The 25,314-nt window shown below is 39.0% G+C and overlaps 1 protein-coding gene across 8 annotated transcripts in view; it reads left to right on the top strand.

Annotated features, from left to right (window-relative positions):
* The window catches only part of CanA1 (Calcineurin A1), a 191,280-nt gene that overhangs the window by 19,512 nt on the left and 146,454 nt on the right, over positions 1-25,314 (top strand). For 5 of the 8 annotated variants that reach the window (XM_067760326.1, XM_067760327.1, XM_067760332.1 and 2 more), the window contains exon 2: positions 7,434-7,772. The exons of 1 other annotated variant lie outside the window; for it this stretch is intronic. In XM_067760326.1, coding sequence (XP_067616427.1) covers positions 7,616-7,772 — 157 coding nt within the window. In that variant the 5' untranslated portion in view covers positions 7,434-7,615. Of the gene's footprint in view, positions 1-7,418; positions 7,773-25,314 lie in introns of those variants that run through there. 2 more of the 8 variants (XM_067760331.1, XM_067760330.1) reach the window with 2 other exon arrangements.

Genomic DNA, 25,314 nt, shown 5'->3' with positions numbered 1-25,314 from the left:
TGGAAATTTTTTGATAAACGATTAGCTTAACGTTAAGGTGCATCCCTGTGTAAATATATGAATCCGGCTAGCTTCGAATCAGCTTCTTCTGATTCTAGTCCAACTGCCGCGGGGCTTGTATATCCCCTGACATAGTTAAGTAAATAATAACTTGGTAAGATCATGAATTCAACTGTACGAGAGTAAAAACATGTGGTTCCCGACCAGCCACTTTGTAGGAAAAATTTAACAGGAGCACTACGCAATTAAAAGAGAAGCTCGACCTTAAATCTTTTTGGTGATTATCGCGCCTTGCATTTATTTATTTTAAATGGAAATTACAATGGATTTTTAGGGATGGAAACACATTTCACAGTATAACGATCACGAGTGTGACTGTAAAGTTTTCATCGAACCAGATACCCACTGAAGTGCTGCAAAGTTGGTAAAGTTAAACTAAATAATGGATAACACATCTCCGTTTTATGTCCGCTTTTTCAATGAAAGTTTCAACTGCAGTTGAAGTTGAGGTCAGTTTACTTTGGACGCATCTATTGAACTTTACTGCTCATCACAGTTTAAGTGGCATTTTTTTTATTTTTATTCGATGCTAAAAGTAATGTAGAACCGCACTGGTCCTGTATATTCCCTTTTGCATTGCTGTTAGGTGGCATCGATATGCTGAAAAACCCCGTTTCTGTAATGGCTTTCATAGCAAGGTATTTATTTTTCTACTCCCATTTTTTATACCTTTCATGAAAATGAAACGGTATATTAACTTTGGCATGAATTTAAAAATTGTAAGTCCTTAAAGGAAAATAGATAGACCCACCATTAAGTATACCGAAATAATCAGGATGAAGAGCTGAGTTGATTAACCATGTCCGTCTGTCCGTCTGTCTGTTTGTATGCCAACTAGTCCCTCAATTTTTGAGATATCTTGATAAAATTTTGTGAGCGGGTGTATTTGGGTGTCCGATTAGACATTTGTCGGAACCGGCCGGATCGAACCACTATAGCATATATCCTCCATACAACCGATTTTTCAGAAAAAGAGGATTTTTGTCATATCTTCCTCAATTTATCAGATTGAAGCTTCAAACTTCACCATATATTTTCGTATATAGCACATATTGTTGTCTGAAAAAATGGATGAGATCGGTCGTATATATAGTATATATCCCCACAACTGATTTTTCAGATAAGAAACTTTTCGTAATTACTGCCCTATTTTAAGAGCTAGCGGCTTCAAATTTCAATGCTTACGTATATCGCATATATTGTTGTCTGAAAAAATCATAAAGATCGGTGGTATATATAGTATATATATAGTATTTATATATATATTTTCCCAATTCCAGCCCCATTTTAACAGCTAGAAGCTTCAAATTTCACCAAATACTTACGTATATAGCATATATTTTTGTCTGAAAAAATCATAGAGTTCGGTGGTATATATACTATATACCCCATATAAACTGTCAATTTTTGCCCCTTTTTTACGGCTAGAAGGTTCAAATTTCATCAAATACTTCCGTTAACGTCATATATTGTTGAAATTCGTGATTCGTAGTCATAGATTTTACATGCAGACCACAAAAAACGTAAGCTTTGCATCCTCACACAAAGTACCTACCTATTTTTTATTGTATATTTATCTTAAAAATCGTTTAGGTATGTACATCTGTTGACTATATATTTCTTATCTTATACATCCGATTATTTGGAGATTACGAACGGGATAAGATTTTTGTTCAGCCCCATTCATGAAAGGTATGAAGTCTTCGGCACAGCCGAAGACAGTCCCGTCCTCACTTGTTTTTTATTTACTTCACCTGGTAATTCCACTATAAGATACGGTTTGGTTGTTGTATACAGGGGCGGGTCCAGTGAGACATTTTGCGGGGGAAACTATACGAAAAAAAACCCATTTTTTCGGTAGCCTCTATCGTTTTGATCGGTGGTAACGTCAAACGATTTTTTTCGATAGTCGAAGCTAACCGAAAAAAAAATTGGCATTGTTTATCCATTCATCCCCTTCCGTCAGCTTATCCGTCCAAGGAGTCATCCTCACATGTTTTTACTATAACTTAACGCAATACTTCTACTGACCGTAACTAAGGAGAACTATGGTTTTTATACGATTTGTGTAACCACAGGGAATATTCGGCTGTATTTCAACACAATCTTCCCGATACCTTGTAACAAAGAGGAGAGAGGGAGAAAAGAGCCATGAGCGAGAGCACTGAAAAGCGCTACAAGCGATTCGTTGGACTCGTGGAGCAAAATTTGTAGAAAATCAACGAGCTCTGTTATGGAACCACAATTCAATCCAATGAGATAAGCAGACTTGAGAAGGGTATGTATCAGATACATTAAGAGAGCCCTCCCAGACTACCGTGCAGGATTGAAAATTCTCTATTGCTTATGAGCAGTGGTCTACGCAACAAACCTCGACGACCGCCAGGTACTTCGGAAATGCCACAATTTTCTTCAATCTTTATACACGTTCAAAAATAGTTCAATTTTATCAATGCCAATTTAAAAAAAATTTGAAAATTGTTTTGTCGGCCTATTGATAAAGGATTCCAAGTTCGATTCGAGCTCAAGGCCAGAAAAACATTTTTTATGATAATAATTAGTAAAATATGGTTGGTAAGGAAGAATAGAAGTAGCAATATATCAGCCAAACCCACCACGGCTGTGCAGCTATTTAGCGCAGCGTGTCTAAAGCCTACTTATGATAAAGTCTTAGCAACCTTCTATCTGCGCAGCTATGGCAGGTGTCTGAAAAAAATATTTTTTATCTTCTATTCCAAAAATAAAAATCAAATTTTTCAATATTAGAAAAATGATATACATACATAACAATAATTGTCATAAGAATTATTTTTGTAGCTTAGAGCTCGAGTCGAACCTCGAAGTCACAAAAAAACAACAAGTGAGCAACCATGCATGAGGAAAATAACGACGACGTACGATAGTCGTAGTAAAGCAGGAATATGTATTCGTCAGAGTACAAGAAGGGTACGAGTCGAATAGGTTTCTCTATATAAAACCATGTGTGCCACACACAATCTTACGCTATCTGAGGTTTTCTACGAGTACGATACAATGACGAGCCGACTCGTCTGCGGAGGTCTTTAGCCTTCTACGCAAACATAGAACTGAGCTGGTCCTCCATGCAAATAATGGAATGCGCTAATCTTCCATGGCAAGACTCGAGAAAAGGCAGTGCAAAACTCTACCTTGTCATACCTTTCATGAACATGAAATGGTATATTAACTTTGGTCCGATGTTTGTAACGTTGAGAAATATAGAAAATAGACTCACCAATAAGTATACCGAATTGATCAGGGCGACGAACTGAGTTGATATAGCCATGTCCGTCTGCCCGTCCGTCTGTTTGAACGCAAACTAGTCCCTCAAATTTTGAGATATCTCAATGAAATTTGGCACAAGGATGTATTTTTGTATTATATTAGACATTTGTCGGATCCGGTAGGATCGGACCACTATAACATATATCTCCCATACAACCGATCGTTCAGATAAGACGATTTTGGTCATTCCTGCCGCAATTTAGAAAGTATAAAGGTGAAACTCGGTGATATATATTCTAATATATCTTAGAAGATATGCTGAAAAAATCACTTTGATCGGAGCTATATATAGTATATATCCCATACAACCGATCGCTCAGATAGAAAGATTTTTGGCAATTTCTCCCTTAATTTCCAATATAAAAACGTTAAATTTGGTGATATTTATTCTAATATATCATAGAAGATTTCCTGAGGAAATAACTTTGATCGGAGCTATATGTATATAGTAAATACCTATCCGATACAACCGATCATTCCGATAGAAAGATTTTTGGCCATTTCTCCCTTAGTTTCGAATATAAAAACGTGAAACTTTGTGATATATTCTAATATATCATAGAAGATTTCCTGTAAAAATTATTTCGATCGGAGCTATATATAATATATATCCCATACCGATCGTTCAGATAAGGGGGATTTTTGCCATTTTTTATTTTATATTTATCTTTAAAATCATTTAGGTATGTAGATCTTTTCACTATATATTTCTTATCTTATACATCCAATTATTTGCAGATTACAAACGGGATAAGATTATTGTTCAGCCCCACTAATGAAAGGTATGAAGTCTTCGGCACAGCCGAAGACCGTCCCGTCCTTACTTGTTTTTTTTTTTTTTTCATTGTATCAGGTCTCGAAATCGTTCGTTTTATATCACCCGATTTTTTTTGAAAGCTATTGGAAATAAAACGATAGGTAGATAAGCGAATCGCATAGATATCAACAACACAAAGTAATTTAGTTCAGTTGGCTAAGTGGTTTGAAATGGAATCGTTTTAGCAACAGTCGGCAAAAAAGGACACTATTGTAAACGCGCGAATGAAATGTATGTACGAATATGCAGATAAAAGAAAATAACAGACTATAATCGTGGCGGCAGAGTGACATACATACAAACAAACATACGCCTTCCATGTATTTTATTTATGTAATTCTCTGGTTGAGTCAAAAACGTACTGCGTCGGAATAAGAAATGTCAAAGCAACAAAAAAGTACCAATTAGCTGATAAACTTGTACCACCTATATGGTTCCGCAATGCTGAAATTGTTTACATAGCTATTTGCAGTCATCCAGTGAGTTTTACAGCTCCGGCTCACGCTCAATTCTAACGGGAATTCTCTGGATCATTGAGAGACTTGAGAAGCAGATGTCGTGAAATTTTCGCACAAGTGAAATGTGATAGGCAGATGTGTCCGCCGTTTTTCATTTAACTCATACGGCGAACGGCTAAGCAGCGACATCTATTTTAGAAAAATTAGGTTTATTAAAGGCAGCGTTGCCAAACTAAAAAGAAGTAATTAACAAATTATCTGGCTCACAAATTGAACCAGACGTCTATCTGGATTTATCTGGCTCAAATCGTTGTTGTTGTATTTACATGCATAATTATTTATCTGGATTCGTCTGGATTATTTATCAGGATTTTGCCACCGGATGATGACTATTGTTATTGTTATTGAAGCGTTGTTTTCAAGATCGCTTGCAAAAAAAAGCAACTACCACAAAAGCTTCCTTTAATGATTTAAAAATTCTGTTTGTGATCAAATATGTATGTATATGCCTCCGCCTATGAAAAAGGACTCCAGATGAGGATGTATAAGAAAGAGGCTCGTAGTATGGATTTTTATACTCAGCGTGCTTTGCACACAGAGTATATTAACTTTGATTGGATAACGGTTGGTTGTACAGGTATAAAGGAATCGAGATAGATATAGACTTCCATATATCAAAATCGTCAGCATCGAAAAAAAATGTGATTGAGCCATGTCCGTCCGTTCGTCCGTCCGTTAACACGATAAATAAAAAAATAAATATAAGGCGCGATAACCTCCGAAGAGATCTAAGGCCGAGCTTCTCTTCCAATTTGCGTCGTGCTCCTCTTGATTTTCCCTACAAATTGGCCGGACGGGACCTACATGATTTTATGCCGACTCCGAACGGCATCTGCCAGGCAGATGAGTTTTCACTGAGAGCTTTTCATGGCAGAAATACACCCGGAGCGCTTGCCAAACACTGCCGAGGGGCGACCCCGCTTAGAAAAATTTTCTTCTAATTGAAAAACCTTATTTCTAAAATTTTTGATGTTGCTTTGCCCGGGGTTTGAACCCAGGGCATCCGGTGTGGTAGGCGGAGCACGCTACCATCACACCACGGTGGCCGCCACGATAACTTTAGTAAATATTGAGATATCTTCACCAAATTTCGTACACGAGCTTATTTGGACCCAGAATAGATTGGTATTGAAAATGAGCGAAATCGGATGATAACCACGCCCACTTTTTATATATATAAATCTCTGGAAAACACAAATACCTGATTATTTAGTAAATAATACACCTAGAATGTTGAAATTTGACATGTGGACTGATATTGAGACTCTTGATAAAAAGGTGGAAAAATTTTTGTAAATGGGTGTGGCACCGCCCACTTGTGATCAAATCAATTTTACAAATATTATTAATCATAAATCAAAAATCGTTAAACTTATCGTAACAAAATTCGGCAGAGACGTTGCCTTTGTTATGCAATGCTTTGAAAAAAAAATTAACGAAATCGGTTAAGGGCCACGCCCACTTTTATATAAAAGATTTTTAAAAGGGCTGTGGACGAATAAAATAAGCCATATATTTGCAAAAAAGACCTTTATATCAATTGTATTTCATTTCCCACCGTGGTGTGATGGTAATATGCTCCGCCTACCACACCGTATGCCCTGGGTTCACACCCCGGGCAAAGCAACATCAAATTTTAGAAATAAGATTTTTCAATTAGAAGAAAATTTTTCTAAGCGGGGTCGCCCCTCGGCAGTGTTTGGCAAGCGCTCCGAGTGTATTTCTGCCATGAAAAGCTCTCAGTGAAAACTCATCTGCCTTGCAGATGCCGTTCGGAGTCGGCATAAAACATGTAGGTCCCGTTCGGTCAATTTGTAGGGAAAATCAAGAGGAGCACGACGGAAATTGGAAGAGAAGCTCGGCCTTAGATCTCTTCGGAGGTTATAGCGCCTTACATTTATTTTTTTTAATTACATTTCCCAAGTGGATTTATAACACTAAGAAGAAAAACTTCAAATTTTAAAAAATGGGTGTGGCACCGCCCCTTTTATGACTAAGCAATATTCTATATTTCGGGAACCATAACTCGAAGAAAAATTAACATATCGTAATGAAATTGTGTACACATATTTTCCTTATAGCAGAAAATATTTCTAGTAAAAATGGACGGGATCGGTTAAAGACCACGCCCACTTTTATATAAAACAAGTTTAAAAGGGTCGTAGACTAGAATAAATTGAATCAATAACATTTCACTTATCAAGTTTTATTGTAAGATGAAATGGGGAGACATTTTTTTTTTAAACGGGCGGTGCCACATGTTGTGTAGAAAAGTAACTTATCTGAAATGAAATGTACAATTGAAGCTCACGCTGAGTATATAAAGTTCGGTTACACCCGAACTTAGCCTTCCTTACTTTTTTATACTCGGTTACATAGATCTACAACTAATTTAATGAGTTGCCTTAAGGAGCATTATTTTCTAAAGAGTTGCTATGGTAATTTTTGTGATGCTGGATTTATATTCTATGTACATATATTGGATTTTAAAAATAATCCAAAGCTATTTATCAAGTGAAATATTTATACTGTTGTATATATAGTTATTTGTTGAACATGCATACTTATATACCTTACATATACAAATATAGATATGTATATATATGTAAGATTGTGCTCATAACTAATAACAAATTAAGAAAGGAAAAAGAAAAGAAATAAAATATATGTCTTTACATACATACATCCATACCTAGTTCATATAAATATATATTATATTACCATTATTAACATAGATACAAAGTGATACTATAAATATATTATACATAAAACGTGTGTGCCTTTAAGAAAAACAAATTCGCAAATAAAAACCAATAAATGTGAAAAGCAACAACAACAAATTAAACAAACGAAACATTTAAACAAATATTAAGTAAATAAAATAGCCTTAAGAAGAACCTCAATAAAATACTTAAAAATGTCGTCGCCCAGAAATTCAATTAAGAAAAAAAGCTCTCCGACTACGACAACGACGCCAAAAGCAGCAGAATCAGAAACACCAAAACAACAAGAAAAACAGTCACCGCCCACACTAGAGAGCAAATATACAAATACTAAGGAGCGGGTAGTCGATGGTAAGTTCCGATCAAAAGAAAATTAAGAAAAATATATTGTGCAGGAATTAAAATTGGTCATAAAGTAAATTGATTGGTAATAATTTTGACAAATTTTATGTGATCTTCTTAGAAAAGTGAGTGTAATTTTACACTCAAACGTTGTCGTACTGGATTCGTACCTTGGTTACTGCTCATCGGCAACAGTAATTCTCACAAGTAAAAAAGTCCGAGTTCGTATATCAAGGATACATTTAAAAAAGGAACGTTAAGAACATTCGGTGATATGAAACCTTAAATATACTACAAAACAGTTGAAACATTGTTCTTAATAAATTTCATTAAGCTCGGCCATTTTTTTTTTCGACTTTGATATTAAAAGATTTGTGAAGAGCTTAATTGAAAACGTTTTATACATTTTCGTTCTTTGCACTACATATCCATAATGGTAATGTAGCTCCCTGTCGTATATATTGCCAATTTTGAGATAGTAGTACGTCCACCAACTTAAAAAAAAAGTGGGCGTGTTTGTTCACGAACTTTCCTCAAATTCAAAAATTCTACAAAGATGCAAAGTAATACTAATGGCGTCTAGTTTACGGCTTGCAAAACTGTAACTGTAAGATTTAACATATGTAATGGAAGCTTAATACAAGGGTATGCAAGTTGTTATTTCTCAAAATTTAAACCAGAAACTACTATGTTCCGATGGTATATTTTTGGGGTTATGTAGGTACTATTTCTAGACCCAATTTTATAGATCATTTCTATACTGTTCGGGGATAATATTATGATAACTTCAAGGCTTTTTGTAATAATGTTAGAGTCATTACGAGACCATTTTGAGATCATTTAGGGATTGTGCTGGATTTGTGTTTTTTTTTTTGAAATTTTTACGGTATTGTTTCAAGATGTTTTTGCGAATGCATTTGGAAACATTTTGGGACTACTTCGGGATCCTCTCCGAAATATTTTGAGATCGTTGTTGGGTCATCTTGGGATCATTTCTTTCGAGATAATTTCAGGATTATAAGCAACTATTGCGGAGCTATTTTGGAATCATTTAGCAGGGGTCGTAAAAATTCATTTATGAATATGAAAAGTTATGAATGGGGTTTTAAAATCGGATTTTATCGGCATGTTATCGATGTGTTATTGACTTGTTATATATAACAACACTTACCGTATTTATTTATATTATTGGTGAATTATCCGACATGTTAAAGGCTTATTAATGAAAAGGTATAGATTTGTTATCGAAAAAATGTCTATTTGCTAACGAAAAGTTATCAATTGCTATCGGAAAAAATTGCTTTGTTATCGAAGAGCTATCGATTTGTTTTTTCCTTAACTTTTCAATAACAAAGGGCTATTTTTCTATATTAAAAACATGATTTTGCGAAATCAAATAGGTATTTTTTCGATAACACATCGTTATTCTTTGATAATAAATCGATACTTTTTCTACGAAAATTAATAATATTTTCATAACATATCGATATTTTTTCGGTATTAAACTTATAAATCATCGACAGCATTTGCTGTTGATAAAATATTAATAATTCTTGGATAATAAACGCTAGCTCGCTTAGACCTCACCGATACTATGCCGTTGGCAAACCAATAAAAAGTGGATAACAAACCGATATCTCATCCAAAAAAATATATAAAACACCGCAATGCATCGCCAATAATAATCCGATAACTCGTCGATAACGGTTGTTATCCTTCCTTTACTTTTTTCTGATATTTTTTCCTGAAACAATGTAGAACCATTTTAGAATTAAACGATCTCTTTCACAGCCTGTGTCAGGGTTATAACTCTCACTGAAGCATAATTGATAGTTCGGAATCACTTTTTAGTTTTACAAAATCTATTCTTTCCTCTCCTACATTATTAGTATTTTACTTAGCTGATAAGTTTAACAATTCTTTGCAGCTAAGCAGTTTTAGATCTCTAAGCTTAATAAATCCCTGCCTTTCAACGACTCGGCAAACAAAAGTTTCGGGTTTGGAGGGTAAAACCGTTGGACATTATTAATATTATTATAATTAGCTTATCCCTATACCAGCCTATACGGGCGACCCAGTCTGCGCGAAGAAATTATAACATAAAAGTAATGCGATATTCTCCGATATTATCCTGAAAACAGGTCGCAGGCAGTTCAAAAAATAATCTTGAAACGGTCCCAAAAGGACACACACAATCGCAGATTTTAAAAAAAGTTGGGGTCTAATACTAAAAAATTTTACAAAATTTCTTTTCCGGAAAAGGTTCCTAAAATATTCCCCAGGTTAGGTTAGGTTAGCTTGAACTGGCCGTTTTATGAGGACCTCACATAGACTGATTGAATCCGCAGTGTTACCAGAAGTTTGTTTTAACGACCAAACTGAAAAACCCAATCAAAAACCAGGACCTATTTTATAAAATAACTCCGTCCTCTTGGCAAATACTAAAAGCTTCCTAGGACACTTGCTGCTTCTAGATCTGACAGCTGTATCATCCCTAATAGCTGAAGTCTTAGCCTGCAAGTGCAGGGCACGAGCACAGAACGTGCTCGATCGTTTCCTCCTCCAACCCGCACTTCCTACACCTGCTATCACTGACCAAGCCTAATTTAAAGGCATGTGACGCCAGAAGGCAGTGTGAAGTCAGAATACCCGTCATGAGTCTACAGTCCTCTCTTTTTAATGATAAAAGCAACTGTGTTAGTCTAAGGTTGTAAGACCTACACATAATCTTCGACACTTTACAGCCCCGCGGCTGAACCCACGCCTTTCCCGCAGGGTCGATCATGTGCACCTCTCGCCTTCGCTTAATCTCGCCCAATCTAATTGGGACGTCTACGGAGCAAGCTTCAAGGGATGCGCCCTTTTTAGCTAGTTCGTCCGCTTTTTCATTCCCATATGCCCTGGGACCCAATATAGATGTATGCTTCTCCCTGCCCCGATTATCTCCAGAGACTGCTTTACAGTGTTAGCACTTAGATGCTGTGCTATGCGAGATTATTGCCTTAATTGCTGCTTGACTGCCAATATAAAAGTTAACACGGTTGCAGCGTAAGCTATTCTCTTCCAGGGTTTCTACTGCTTTGGTTACGGCTAATATTTCCGCTTGGAAAACGCTACAGTAATCCGGCAGCCTGTAGGATCTGCTTATTTCAGGATCAGCGCAGTATACCGCAGACCCTACTCCTTCCACTACTTTGGAACCATCGGTGTACACATATATCGCCTCGTCCGCCATTTGCGCACCCTTGCGCCAACCGTCGACCTCTATTGTGGCTTTAAGATAAAATATTCCCCAAAAAGTCCTTAAATATTTGCAAAGTAATCTAGAAATAGTCCCAAAATAATTGCAAACACCATCCCGGACACAAATCCGAAGCGGTCCCGAAATAATACCGCAGTAATTTGAAAATCGCCCCGAAATGATTCCAAACACTGTTGGTCATAGAACTTTAAGAAAAAGTAGCGATACCGGTACTTATATAAAATACTCGGATCAAAGAACCGATGCTGGTACTCGTACTCAGTCAAAGGTATCGAGTATACTCCATACAAGTGGGTGAAGAAACTTTGTTTTTAAATAGGATTGTATGTTTTGAATTTAGTAGAAAACAAGTAAGGAAGTTTTGGTTTGGATCAAACCGAACATTATATACCCATTTGTGTGCTCTTACATATATTTTAAGGATACTTTATAGATAAACGTCACGAACTTTAAATGATTTAAACGATTTTTGATCGCGTTAAGGCATTCAAGAAAAATTGTTTAACATTAGAAAAAGCAAGTTCTCCGAGTATATTTCTTCCATGAAAAGCTTCCCAGTGAAAATTCATATACCTTGCAGATGCCAATTGGAATCGGTATAAAATGTGTAAATTTGTAAGTAAAATTAACAATAGCTCGACGCAAATTGGAAGAGAAGCTGGGTCTAAATCTCCTCGGAGGTAAATCGCTTATTTCAAGTATTTTTTTATGTCACCAAACGTTCTGTGGAGCGATTACCTAAATAGAAGGGGTTCAGAACGATTTTCCTATTTTTTAAACTTTTGTACTTTGCATTACCATATCTCTACTGTTAGTATTGTTACGTACCATATACATATATATTGGAAATTTTCAGAGCTAGTATCATTCTATCGCTAAATACACTACCTAATCAACATAATAATTTTCATAAACGCCCCATCTAATGTTTATATGTATTGAATTTAAGCTTGAGTAGGTTAGGTTAGGTCACATAGTGTTACCAGAATTTGTTTGACGACCAAAAGGAAGAACCCCAATCAGGTGCCCGGAGATCTGGAAAATCTGCCTCGAGATCTAGCAAATCTGTTATGCTAATCATTGATAATCAGCACGTCCCTCTAGTTTTTTGATGTACGTCCTTTTGTGTGGCTGACCAACATTTTGTTAAAAACCTTTCTATTAGAATAGTTCGATACATATTTTATGGTGTAAATTGTATAAAAAAAATATTAACAAAGCGTCTGCAACTTGTGATTTTCCGGCTGGTTTAATTGGTAGCGGAACCCATCAGTATGACTCACGTTGTTTGAAATTTGTACGTAATATATATTCTTAAATGCATTTAACAGTGTTTTCGTTCATAAATAATATTATTCACTACAAAAAATATAACAAGAGTCGGAATAACAAATATCTTATATATGAGAATGTACTATATACTATATTATATACTATATAGAGCGGCCGCCGTGGTGTGGTGGTAGCGTGCTTCCTACCGAAGATCGTGGTACCGAAAGAAGTTTCGATTCCGCCAGTTTCAAGGAGAAAGTTTCATAATGATTTAATGCCTTGCAACATCTGGTTCGTAATCATTTTTCGCATATGCCATTTTATGGAAATAAAACAACCCGCTCCAACATACTTACATGGACTACTTACATATATGTAAGTATATTTATAAAACCCATTTACAACAATCGATTTGTTGTCAATTTCTTGACGTCTAACAAAAATAGACTTGGGCAGTCTTCTGATTGCAATGGACGAAAATCGACTGAGTCAAAATTCATGAGCTAATTGTTTACATTTTTCTTATTTGTTTGGTCTGGCTGTCGTTTCATATATATGTAAATTCACTTTTTTGTATTTAGCGGATATGGGTACGTGAAAACTTTTGCTCCTGAAATAATTGAAAATATTTGTCGGAATTATAAACAAAAGAACCAAAGCAGCATGTGATGTGCAAATATTTTACTAATTCGAATAGAATCTTAGTGCTTAGGCGAATTAATTTTTTCAGAGCTGTCAATGAAGGGTTAAACTTAATCTAGCTATGACACTTCATTCAATGCACAAGTCCTTTTAATACAAATATAGTTGTTTAAGCGCCAAATACTCATATTATTACGAGACATCTCAATAGCTTACATTAGAGCTATGCCGGGTATAGCTCGGGTATATGGAATTCGTCCTATCCGTCCAAATTTGATCTTTTTGATTCCTCCAAGATACTTGCCAGTAACCGGCCTGATTTCGGATGTTCATACAATTCCGACATATCGACTTACACCATTACCTTGCGGCAGCAACGCCTATTTGCTGCCGAGGAAGTACGAGTAGCCACCACAAAAAAAAAAAAAATTTGCCGCCGATGTGAGCTTCTCACGAACAGACCACTCTACTTGGATTACACAGCTGCCCACTGTCAGCAATCATCGATAAACAAGCAGTGGGAGCCCTTAAACCAACTAGATAAGGAATGTGGCCTCGGAAGAGGAAGACGCTACGGTATCGCTGCAAAGCCTTGCGGTAACTTGGAGCGCTGTCATGACGAAAAGAGAATAGAGAGATATCTAATTAAATTAAGGAAATAAGAGGGCGACTGCTAGGAGTTTCAGAACCTGGCTAACTGAAATAAGGACCGGATCAAATTCCTGAGGAAGTGATACTGGCGACTTAGTAACTGACGTACGGATGTGCAGGTGTTAAGATATTAGAGTAATAAATTTACTTTTATCACTAAACAGAGAGTGATATTGGCTCATGATGGGTAATCTTACTGGCCTTCTATAGTGTCACATACTTTTCAACTAGTCCTTGCCAATGATAGCATTTTCCAACTGCAGGAAGTGAGAGATGCAGGAGGTAAGATCGAGCACCTTCCATGCTCGTGTCCTGACAAAGAGAAGGGGAAAACCTTTAGAAACCTATGGCAATGGACTAGTAGAAACTTAAGCAATTTGTATGAGGAAGACTAGGGTAGCCTAAAGAGGTTAACACCGTAGATAAGTTTGAGAAGTGCAACTAATTTGTATCAAAGGCGCTGACCACTGCGTACAACAGAACTTGTCCTCTGCGAAGATTCAAAAGGAAAACAAATGGTGGATTGGTTGAGTGCAGTGAGAAATTGAGCTTTCTTAGAGGGCAGGTAAAACAAATCTAGGCAAAAGTTGCGGAGAGCGAGGAGTGCTTAGACAAATACCGAGATCTATTGATGATCTACAAACGTGAAATCAACAGGCCAAAGCAGGTTTCGTGGAAGAAATTCTGTGCCGACATAGAATGTTCCAGAGAAACGTCGAGACTGAGGAAACTCCTATCTAAGGGAGATGCAGTGCATGGACGGATAAAAAAGGACGACTGGAAAGGGTCACACAGTAGTGAAGAGTCCCCTAATCACTACTTAACACAGTTTTCCTATCAGGAGATGATACGGAGAGTTACGTAACCCCGTCTACAATCCTAATACGGAGCGAGAGGTACCAGGATTGGTGACGAATACCAAAATTGAATGGACAGTACAGACTTTTGCCATGTTCAGATTGCCGGGTCCAGATGGGATATTCCTTGCTATGTTGCAGATGGCCGGTGGAACCATTATAGAATGGCTAAGAATAATATTGCATTATTGCAGTTGCATAAAACTGAACCACGTCCCGCAATCTTGGATAACGGCTTGAGTAGTCTTCGTACCGAAACGGGAAAAATCAGTCATCTGCACCCGAAAGACTACAGGCCATTAGTTTGACATATTCTATGCTAGAGAGATTAATAGATGTGTATATAAAATCAAATCTGAACGAGGAATTATTCTCTATCAGGCCCTTCGGGATGCACACGCCACGACATCTGTAGTGGGGTTAACCCCCAACGCGGAAAAAACCGATCTAGTATTATTTACTAGGAAGTATAAGGTCCCTAATGGGACTAAGCCTAAGCAGGGATACCCGCATGAAAAAGATAGCACAAAGTATCTAGGCGTTATACTAGATAGTAAGTTGTCGTGGAAACTCTATGTGAAAGAGAGACCGGGGAAAGCCTCCGCGGCATTGTATGCATATAAGAGGATGCTAGGATGCACCTGGGGCCTATCACCGAAACTCTCTCATTGGGCATTTACGGCAATTGTCAAACACATACTTTACTATGGGGTTCTTGTTTGGTGTATAGCCACACAAAAAAGTACGTATAGCAAAAAACTTGAGAGGGTATACAGAGTATCAATGATTAGCATAACGGGAGCCTTAAACATTTCCCTGACAGCAGCATTGCATGCCATTCTACACATCCGGCCTGAAAACCTAATGGCCAAAAACATCTCGTCAGCAACTGCACCAAGGCTTAAGGCCTCGGGGCAGCTTTAGTGCAGGTCTTATGGCCACTGCAGTATAGCGCCACCTAATATCGGGCCAACGGAATATATGGCCCCGTTGGTTCAGAAATGGCAGAACATACTATGCACGTCTATACAGATGGTTCCAAATGAATGGAAAGGGTTGGGTCTACTGTTTACTGTGTCGATCCAGAAATAACTACACAGGCTGCCAGATTACTGCAGCATTTTTCAGGCGGAAATTATAGCAGTAAAGAAAGCAGCTCTTACGCGGCTGACTGTTTGGAATAGTGAGGAGCGGCGGCAAGCAGGTATGCTTGCATCCCAGGCTAGCTCGGCCGATTGGGCGAGGTATTGCACCACCGTCCTCACCCGCAGCCACATGAACAAAAAGGGCTCATACCTCCATGTGTTTCGAAAAGGAAGAAGAAGCTGAAAAAGATAGAAATAAACGTGATGGGCATAGTTAGGGGGAGAAAAATATGAAGGCCTGTCCTGCCAGGTGGAGTCTACCCACCCTCTTCAGCGCAGCTTGCGCTGAACCATGGGCGCTCTGCTGAATCCTATTTCCTTACAGCGCCACCAAAGCCTGACATCTTTTTCTCCCCCTAACTATGCCCCTCACGTCTATTTCTATCTTTTTCAGCTTCTTCTTCCTTTTAGAAACACATGCAGGTATGAACCCTTTTTGTTCATGTGGCTGCGGGTGAGGACGGTGGTGCAATACCCCGCCCAATCTGACGAGCTAGCCTGGGATGCAAGCATACTTGCTTGCCGCCGCTCCTCACCGCCCAAACAATTAGCCACGTAACAATGGCGCCCAACGTGGAGCACGAACCCACGACCCTGATATTAAGAGTCTCATGCTCTACCGACTGAGCTAGCCGGGCTGCAAGCATAGCTGCTTTCCGCCGCTCCTCGCCATCTAAACAGTCAGCCACGTAACACAGCAGAAATCCTGGGGGAAGCGTGCTTAAACTACAGTCGCGTCAATATAGATATTGATAGTCAGGAATGCAAAGAAGCGTTAGAAAAACTTAGCTCAAGCCGGGCCATATATCTTTACTGGGTTCCCGCTCATAAAGGGAGAGAAGCTATCGAAAAGGTCGATGAGTTGGCAAAGGTGGGTGCAACACTCGCTGAGTCGACGATAGACGTCCCAATCCATTTAGGAGGAATCCAAAGGAGACAGGAGTTGCATGTGATCAAGCAAGCAGGAAAGGTGTGGCAAAGCCTACGATATTACAAAACAAAGTGGCTCATATCTCTGAAGAGAGAAGAAAGGCTGACAGGACACTGCCTTCTGGCCAGGGATGCACCTTAATGTTAAGCTAATCGTTTATCAAAAAATTTCCACCGTTTCCGTTGAAACACTTCGAAATATTATCGATAAAGAAATTATCAAGATAAATTGTATCTCGTTTTCAACCGAAACGAAAAGCTTTCGTTAACGTTAAAACCGTTAACAAAAACGTGATACTTTATGTTTGAACTAGCCTTTACCCGCGGCCCCGTCCGAAAGGGGAAATTTAAATATATGGGCTATTCGCGTTAGCCTGCTTATGAATTTATCTGTTTAAAATTTTGTTTTCTGTCTAATGCATTTTATTTTTATAATTGAGTAAAAAAAAGAACTAAATGAGCTGATAACCTGATAGGATCCAAACCCATCCAGAAAATGTCCAGGAAGGGTCTCTAAATTATCCGAGAGGATCCACGACGGATCGCGAAAACCATACAGAAATGATTCCGGTAGGATCCCAAAATGATCCCGAAATAGTCCGGAAATGACCCAGATGGGATCCCGCACAGATCCAGAAATGATCCCGGAAGGGTCCAAAAACTATCCCGGAAAAGTAACAAAAAACTCCGAAATAGCTCCTACGGCATCTCGGACGGATCCAGAAATGATCTCGGAAGGGTCCACAAATGATCCCAAAATGGTCCAGAAATGACCCTGATGGATCAGGCAAACCATAAAGAAATTATGCCGGAAGGGTCCCCAAATGATCCCGAAATAATACAGAAAAAGTCACGAAACGACCCCTAGAGGATCCCCAAATGATCCCGTATTAGCCCCGAAATAGTCTGGAAATAACCCCGACGGGATCCCGGAAAAATCCCGAAAACCATCCAGGAATGATGCCAGAAGGGATCCCAAATGATTTCGAAAGAGTCCCGCAATGATTCCGACGGGATCCCGAACGGATACCGAAAATTATCCAGAAGTGATGCCGGAAAGGTCCTCAAATGATCACCCAATAGTCGCGAAATGACCCTTAAGGGGTCCTGGACGGATCCCGTAAACAATTCAGAAATGATCCCGATATAGTCAAGAAGAAGTCCCGAAATGACCCTGACGGGATCTCGAACGCATCCCTAAATGACCCTGACGGGATGCCGGACAGATCCGGAAATCCATCTAGAAATGATCTTGGGAGGGACCCTAAATGATCCCGAAAAAGTCCCGCAATGATTCCGACTGGATCCTGAACGGATACCGAAAACCATCCAGAAGTGATGCCGGAAAGGTCCTCAAATTATCACCTAATAACAAAATAACCCTGAGGGCATCCCGGACTGATCCCGAAATCCATCCAGAAATGATCTTGGGAAGGTCCCAAAATGATCCCGAAATAGTCTCGGAAAAGTCCAGAAATTACCATGACGGGTTCCCGGACGAATCCTGAAAGCCATCCTTAAATGATCCCGAAAAAGTCCCGAAATGACCCTGACGGGACCCCGAAAGGATCCCGAAGACTATCCAGAAATGATGCCGGAAAGGTCCTCAAATGATCTCCTAATAGTTCTGAACAGACCCTGACGGGATCCCGAATGGATCCCGACAACTATTTAGAAATGATGCCGAAAGGGCCCGCAAATGATCCCGTATTAGTCGAGAAAAGGTCCCGAAATTACCCCGACGGGATGCCGGACGAATCCCAAAAACCATCCAGAAATGATTCCGGAAGGGACCCCAAATTATCCCGAAAAATTCCCGCAATTATTCCGACGGGATCCTGAACGGATACCGAAAACCATCCAGAAGTGATGCCGGAAAGGTCCTCAAATGATCCCGAAATAGTCCCAAATGACCCTGACGGCATCCCGGACAGATCCCGAAATCCATCCAGAAATGATCTTGGGAAGGTCCCAAAATGATCCCGAAGTAATCCCGAAATGACCGTGACGGGATCCCGAAAGGATTCCGAAAACCATCCAGAAATGATCCCGGAAGGGTCCCAAAATGATCCCGAAATAGTCCCGAAATTACCCCGGCGGGATCCCGGACCAATCTCGAAAACCATCCAGAAATGATCCCGGAAGGGTCTCGATATGACCCTTACGGGATTACAAATAAGGTGAAGCTAATTATAAAACCATGTTAATAAGGCAGCAAGCGCATTGGAGCGAATGAAAAGTTACATAGAAACATTCAGGTAAAGCTAATAAAAGCGTGCTAATAAAAACAATTGAAGGAGGGAGGATGGCGGGAGTAGAAGGAGAGGACCACTGATCGTTCCTCCAAAATTGTCTAGATCTCGATCTGTATGTGCCAGATACCAAAAACTATTGATTTAGGAGAAAATTTATATTGAGTTATAACAATTTATAGATTTTACACCAGAGGGTAGATAAAGGGGGGGGGGGTGGAGGGTGTCACTGCTTACTTTGTAAGCCCTCGACTTATTTGACCCCTTGAGTCTGTGATATTGGTGAAGGCCAGTATACGTAAAGTTATAATGTGTAAAAATGATTAAAAAGTAATTGCTCGAAGGGGTCGTGGGACCGCCCCCCCCTCTTTCCATGTTCGAAAAAAATTTGGCTAGTAGACTATTGTCTGTGTCCCAAATTTCATCAAAATCCGTGTAGCCATTCTGGCGTGATTCAGTCGCAAAGACGAAAAAATATAATAATTAAATTATAACTGTTCCTAGGGGGCGGGGACCACGCCCCTTTTGAAAAATATATAGCTAGTAGATCCTTCTAGACTATTGGCTATATGTGTGCAAAATTTCATTCAAATCGGTCCAGCCGTTCTTGCGTGATTGAGTCACAAAAACAAACGTCTGGACAAACATCCAAACATTCAAACATCCAAACTTTGCCATTAATAAAATATATATGTATAATATATATATATACTAGCCTTTATCCGCGGCCCCGTCCGCAAGGAGAAAATTAAATATATGGGCTATTCACGTTAGCCTGCTTATCAAGATATCTGTTTAAAAAATGTTTTCTGTCTAATGCATTTTATTTTTGTAATTGAGTAAAAAAAAGAACTAAATGAGCTGATAACCTGATAGGATCCCCAAATGACCCCGAAATTATCCAGAAAAATCTACGAAATGACCCCGACGCTATCGCGGACGGATCCAGAAAACCATCTAGAAATGCCACGGAAGGGTCTCCAAAAGTTCCCGGAATAGTCCACAAAAACCCGAAATGACAACGACACGATTCTAGACTTATCCAGAGAACCACAAAGAAATGATGCCTGAAGGGTACCAAAATGATCCCGAAATAGTCCCGAAAAAGTTCCGAAATTACCCTGACGGGCTCCCGGACGGTTCTCAAAAACCATCCAGAAAATATCCAGGAAGGGTCCCTAAATTATCCCGCCATAGTCCAGAAAAAGTTCCGAAATGACCCCGAGGGATCCACGACGGATCGCGAAAACAATACAGAAATGAATCCGGAAGGGTCCCAAAATGATCCTGTCCCGAAAAAGTCCTGAAAAAGTACTGCAATGACCCTGACGGGATCCCGAACGGATCGCGAAAACTATCCAGAAATGATGCCGGAAAGGTCCCCAAATGATCCCCTAATAGTCCCGAAATGACCGAAAACCATCCAGATATTATGCCGGAAGGGAACCCAAATGATCCCGAAAACCATACAGAAATGATGCCAGAAAATACCCCAAATGATCCCGAAATAGTCTCGAAAAAGTCCCGAAATGACCCCGAGGGGATCCCGGACGGATCCCGAAAACCATCCAGAAATTATGCCGAGAGGGTCTCCAAATGATCCGATACCAGTCGATAAAAAGTCCCAAATGATCCCGCAATAGCCTCGGAAAATTCCAGAAATTACTGCGACGGGATCCCGGACGGATCCCAAAAACTATCCAGAAATGATGCCGGAAAGGTCCTCAAATGATCCCCTAATAGTCCCGAAATGACCGAAAACCATCCAGATATTATGCCGGAAGGGAACCCACATGATCCCGAAAACCATACAGAAATGATGCCGGAAAATACCACAAATGATCCCGAAATAGTCCCGAAAAAGCCCCGAAATGACCCCGAAGGGATCCCGGACGGATCCAGAAAACCATCCAGAAATTATGCCGAAAGCGTCTCCAAATGATCCGATACCAGTCGATAAAAAGTCCCGAAATAACCCCGACGGGATCCCGGACGGATCCTGAAAACCATATAGAAATGATGCCGGAAGGTACCCCAAATGATCCCGAAATAGTCCCGAAATGACCCTTGCAGGATCCCGTACGGATCCAGACAACCATCCAGAAATGATGCCGAAAGGCTCCCCTAATTATTCAGTATTAGTCCCGAAAAAGTTCCGAAATGACCCCGACGGGATTCCTGACGGATCCCGAATACCATCCAGAAATTATGCCAGAAGGGACCCCAAATGATCCCGAAAAAGATACGAAATGACCACGACGGGATCCCGAAAACTATACAGAAATGATGCCGGAAAGGTCTCCAAATGATCCCCTAATAGTCACGAAATGGCCCTGATGGGATCCCGGACGGATCCCGAAAACATCCAGAAATAATTCCGAAAGGGCCCCCAAATGATCCCGTATTAGTCGAGAAAAAGTCCTGAAATGACCCCGTCGGGATCCCGGATGGATCCCAAAAACTATCCAGAAATGATGCCGGAAAGGTCCTCAAATGATCCCATAATAGTCCCGAAATGGCCCTCAGGGGATCCCGAAACCATCCAGAAATGAAGCCGAAAGGGTCCCCAAATGTTTCCGTATTAGTCGCGAAGAAGTCCCGAAATGACCCCAACGGGATCCCGGACGGATACCGAAAACCATCTAGAAATGATGCCGAGAGGTACACCAAATGATCCCAAAATATTCCCGAATTGACCCCTGCGGGATCGCAGGCGGATCCCGAAAACCATCTAGAAATGATGCCGGAAGGTACTACAAATGCATATATTTTATCATCTTGTTCGGACGTGTTTTTACTAATCGCTCTGTGTTTTGTACACTTTATGAGTTTAAAAATAAAATAAAAATGACTCTAGTCTTTTTTTTTCGTATTTTCTCTTGGGTAAAATTTAAGAAATAATACAAAAAGACAAAGTGCAATACTATTAGAGTGAAGGTTGGATAAATTAAATGATACCAATCAAATCATAATTTCTGCACAACGAACATACATTAACACAAACATAAATCAGAGAGTGATAATACTTAATATGCCGTGCAACTGCGGTCAAAAAGTGGATCGTGAGAATCCAAAAGTGCAGTGCAATGGATGTAAAGAGTTTTTTCACCTTGAATGTGTAGGTTTGCTTCAGAGTGACTTGGATTTTCTGCTCACTTCAGGAAAGCCTTTTTTCTGCAAAGCCTGCTCAGCTGAGAGGCGCTCATCTATACGTTCGCAGCCCCTGTCAACTCTGCCGCTTAAAACAAATAATATATCTGATGTCAGTGAAGATGTGCATAATCCGAAGCATCAAATTGCTTTTCTTGCTAATGAGCTTAGTAAAGTAAGGCAAGAGAATGAACACATTCTGTTACGTGTCAATGCATTGCACGAAGACAACAAAAATCTACTGCTGAAATCTGATGATCTTATTGCCGAAGTTCGCTCTTTGCGCTCTCAGGTTGATGCTAAAGATTCCGCTCTCTCAACACTAACTATTGAGGTTAAAAATCTTAGTAGCATTGTTGCTAAATTAGCTATTAACCTACCAAAGCAGCCTACAACCGCTGAAATTATTGCTGCGAATGCTGAGAGTGTAAAGCCAATAAATTCAAAAATAAAGGAAAACATAATTGCAAATGAGTCAGAACCTCAAATGAGCACAAATGATGACGTTACTATTTTGCCTTCCCCTTCTGTCAATGATGTACCTATTGATAGTGAAATGACGTCAACGTCCCAATCTAAAGTGCGTAATGCTGCAGGCACTAAAAATGTTAAGCGTAAGCTAGCACTGACACCTCATGCTGCGTCGCAAGCCTCTGCTACGCCTACATTTGCATCTGTTGCTAAATCTGCTGTTGCTTCGGTAAATGTACCAGCATCCACAGTGCGCCAAGTAACCCAGCGGGAAATTCAAGCAAAAAGTACTCGAAGGAAATTAAGTAAGCCCATTGTTATTGGTAATTGTAATACCAGCGAGTTAAAAGTAGTTCCAGTTTTCAAGTTTCTGCATATTTCGTCATTTTCGCCTACTATTAAGGAATCTGATATATTATCGTATGTTTCAAGTCATGCTAAAATTGAACCCAATTTATTGATATGTCATACATTGGTAAAGAAAGACATTCCCATAGATAGCTTAACCAAAGTCAATTTCAAGTTGGGTGTTTCGGAATGTTCATTTGATAAGGTGCTTAATCCAGCTATATGGCCTGAATTTGTGAAAATTCGTCCGTTTCCTTTTTTTCACCAAGAAGGTGTATCAACACAACAACGATAACCAGTTCCGTTAATAACAATCCTGTCAAAAAATTAAAAATATATTATCAAAATGTTTCTGGGTTGAGAACCAAATCTAAGCTGCTTTATGCCTTGAGCTCGCACCTGGACTATGATATTTTTGTTCTCGTTGAGACGTGGCTAAACGAGAGTTTCTTTGATAATGAATATTTCGATTCGAATTTATACAATGTGTTTCGAAAGGACCGTGATTATATTAAAACTGGTCACAGTAGAGGCGGAGGTGTTCTTATAGCAGTTAATCGGAAATTTCGCTCGTCACTCGTGACATTAAAGAATGATGATACATTATTGGATCAGCTCTGCGTGGCAGTAAAAGGCGTTTCAAACATTTTAATCTGCGCCTCTTATATACCTCCGGCAAGCAACGATATGCTATACCGAGCACATGTGGACAATATTTTAGCAGTAGCATCTAGTCATAATAATGATAGTATCTGTGTCATGGGTGACTTCAATTTGGGAAATATTGTTTGGTCTTATATTGATGATAGTAATGAGCTATATGCAAATAACGTAAATAGTATATCTGAATCCTACTTGGTTGATAACTTATCCAGTTGCGGCCTTTCTCAGATAAATGGTTTTCGAAATCGGCTTTCTCGCATTTTAGACTTAATTTTTGTCAACGATAATGTAAATTTTTCTTTATTTGAATGCCTTGATCCTTTATCTACTCCTGGTATTCATCATATACCATTCGTTTTAAAGGTAGAATTCTACGAGTTTAATTCGGTTCATTATTATGAACAAGTTACTAATTTCTGCTTCAGTCGAATGGATGCCGATATGGTTAACCTTGCAGTTGATGCCATTGATTGGAATTCAATATTTTCCAACGTTGATGTTGCCAACTGCTTTGAAATCTTTAAATATAAGTTAGGTGAGATCTGCGTTAAGCATATCCCAATCCTTAAGAAACCCAGATATAAAATACCTTGGTATACAAAACGATTGTTAAAAGTTAAGAATTTAAGAAACAAATATTTCAAGAAGTTTAAATTGTCCAAATCTGTTATATATAAAGACAAATTTCTGTTTTATTCAAGTAAATTTAAATCCATGAACAGGGACTTGAAGCGTAATTATACTCGTAAGTTCGAATCGGATATAAAGCAAAACTCGAAATCATTTTGGAGATATGTCAATTCCAGAAAATCGTGTTCGAGTATACCTTCTGTTGTCTATCTCAATGAGACCAAAGCGCACTCCACTATTGAAGCTGTTAATCTCTTTGCTGATTTCTTCAAGTCAAACTTTGAAGCTGGCACTGACTTTGATCAGGTGTGTTACACGAACATAAATTCCCCAATAAATTTTGGATCGCTAACCCTAGCGCTCGCTGATATAGAAGAAGGAATCCGACAACTGAAGATTTCTACTAAAACCGATGTGGATGGGTTGTCTTCATACCTATTAAAAAAATGTTCTGCCCTTGCTTCCCCATTGTTAGTTCTGTTCAATAAATCACTTGAACGAGGAGTGTTTATTGATGCGTGGAAAGTCAGTTCTATCACTCCAGTGTTTAAAAGTGGTAATAAGAACAATATTGCGAATTATCGGCCAATTTCAAAGATATCCTCAGTCTCAAAACTATTTGAGACTATAGTTAAAAATAAAATTTATTTTACGGTAAATCACTTGATCTCCGCTCAACAACACGGTTTTGTTAAAGGTCGCTCAACAGTCTCAAACCCCGCCGTATTTTCGGAATACTGCATTTCTGCGTTTCAAAATCGCCTTCAAGTTGATTCAGTTTACACGGACTTTTCAAAAGCTTTTGACAAGGTGAACCACACAATTTTATTATTGAAACTGACAGCTCTAGGGTTTCATTCCACTCTTTTAAAATGGCTTGAATCCTATCTCTCCTCTCGTAAATGTGTGGTTACGGTTGATGGGGCATCATCTGATCCTTTCATTGCGACTTCTGGGGTTCCACAGGGTAGCATACTGGGCCCGCTTCTCTTCGTAATTTTCATCAATGATATAACCAGCTGTTTCAATTACGCAAATTTTCTTTTGTACGCTGATGATCTTAAGATTTTTTCGACAATTACGAGCAAGACATGGTAAGGCTACAATCTGATATAGAAAATGTTGCCGACTGGTGTAAACGTAATAAGTTGAATCTTAATATAAAAAAGTGCTCACATGTTTGCTACTCAAAGTCTCGCTGTCCGTTACCCACATGATATAAAATCGATGGTCTTCGATTATCCACTTTAAGTGAAATTACTGATCTTGGTGTTGTAT

This window comes from Eurosta solidaginis, chromosome 1, assembly GCF_040869045.1.
Source record: "Eurosta solidaginis isolate ZX-2024a chromosome 1, ASM4086904v1, whole genome shotgun sequence".
Taxonomy (NCBI): domain Eukaryota; kingdom Metazoa; phylum Arthropoda; class Insecta; order Diptera; family Tephritidae; genus Eurosta; species Eurosta solidaginis.
This window is presented reverse-complemented; position numbering and strand designations above follow the sequence as displayed.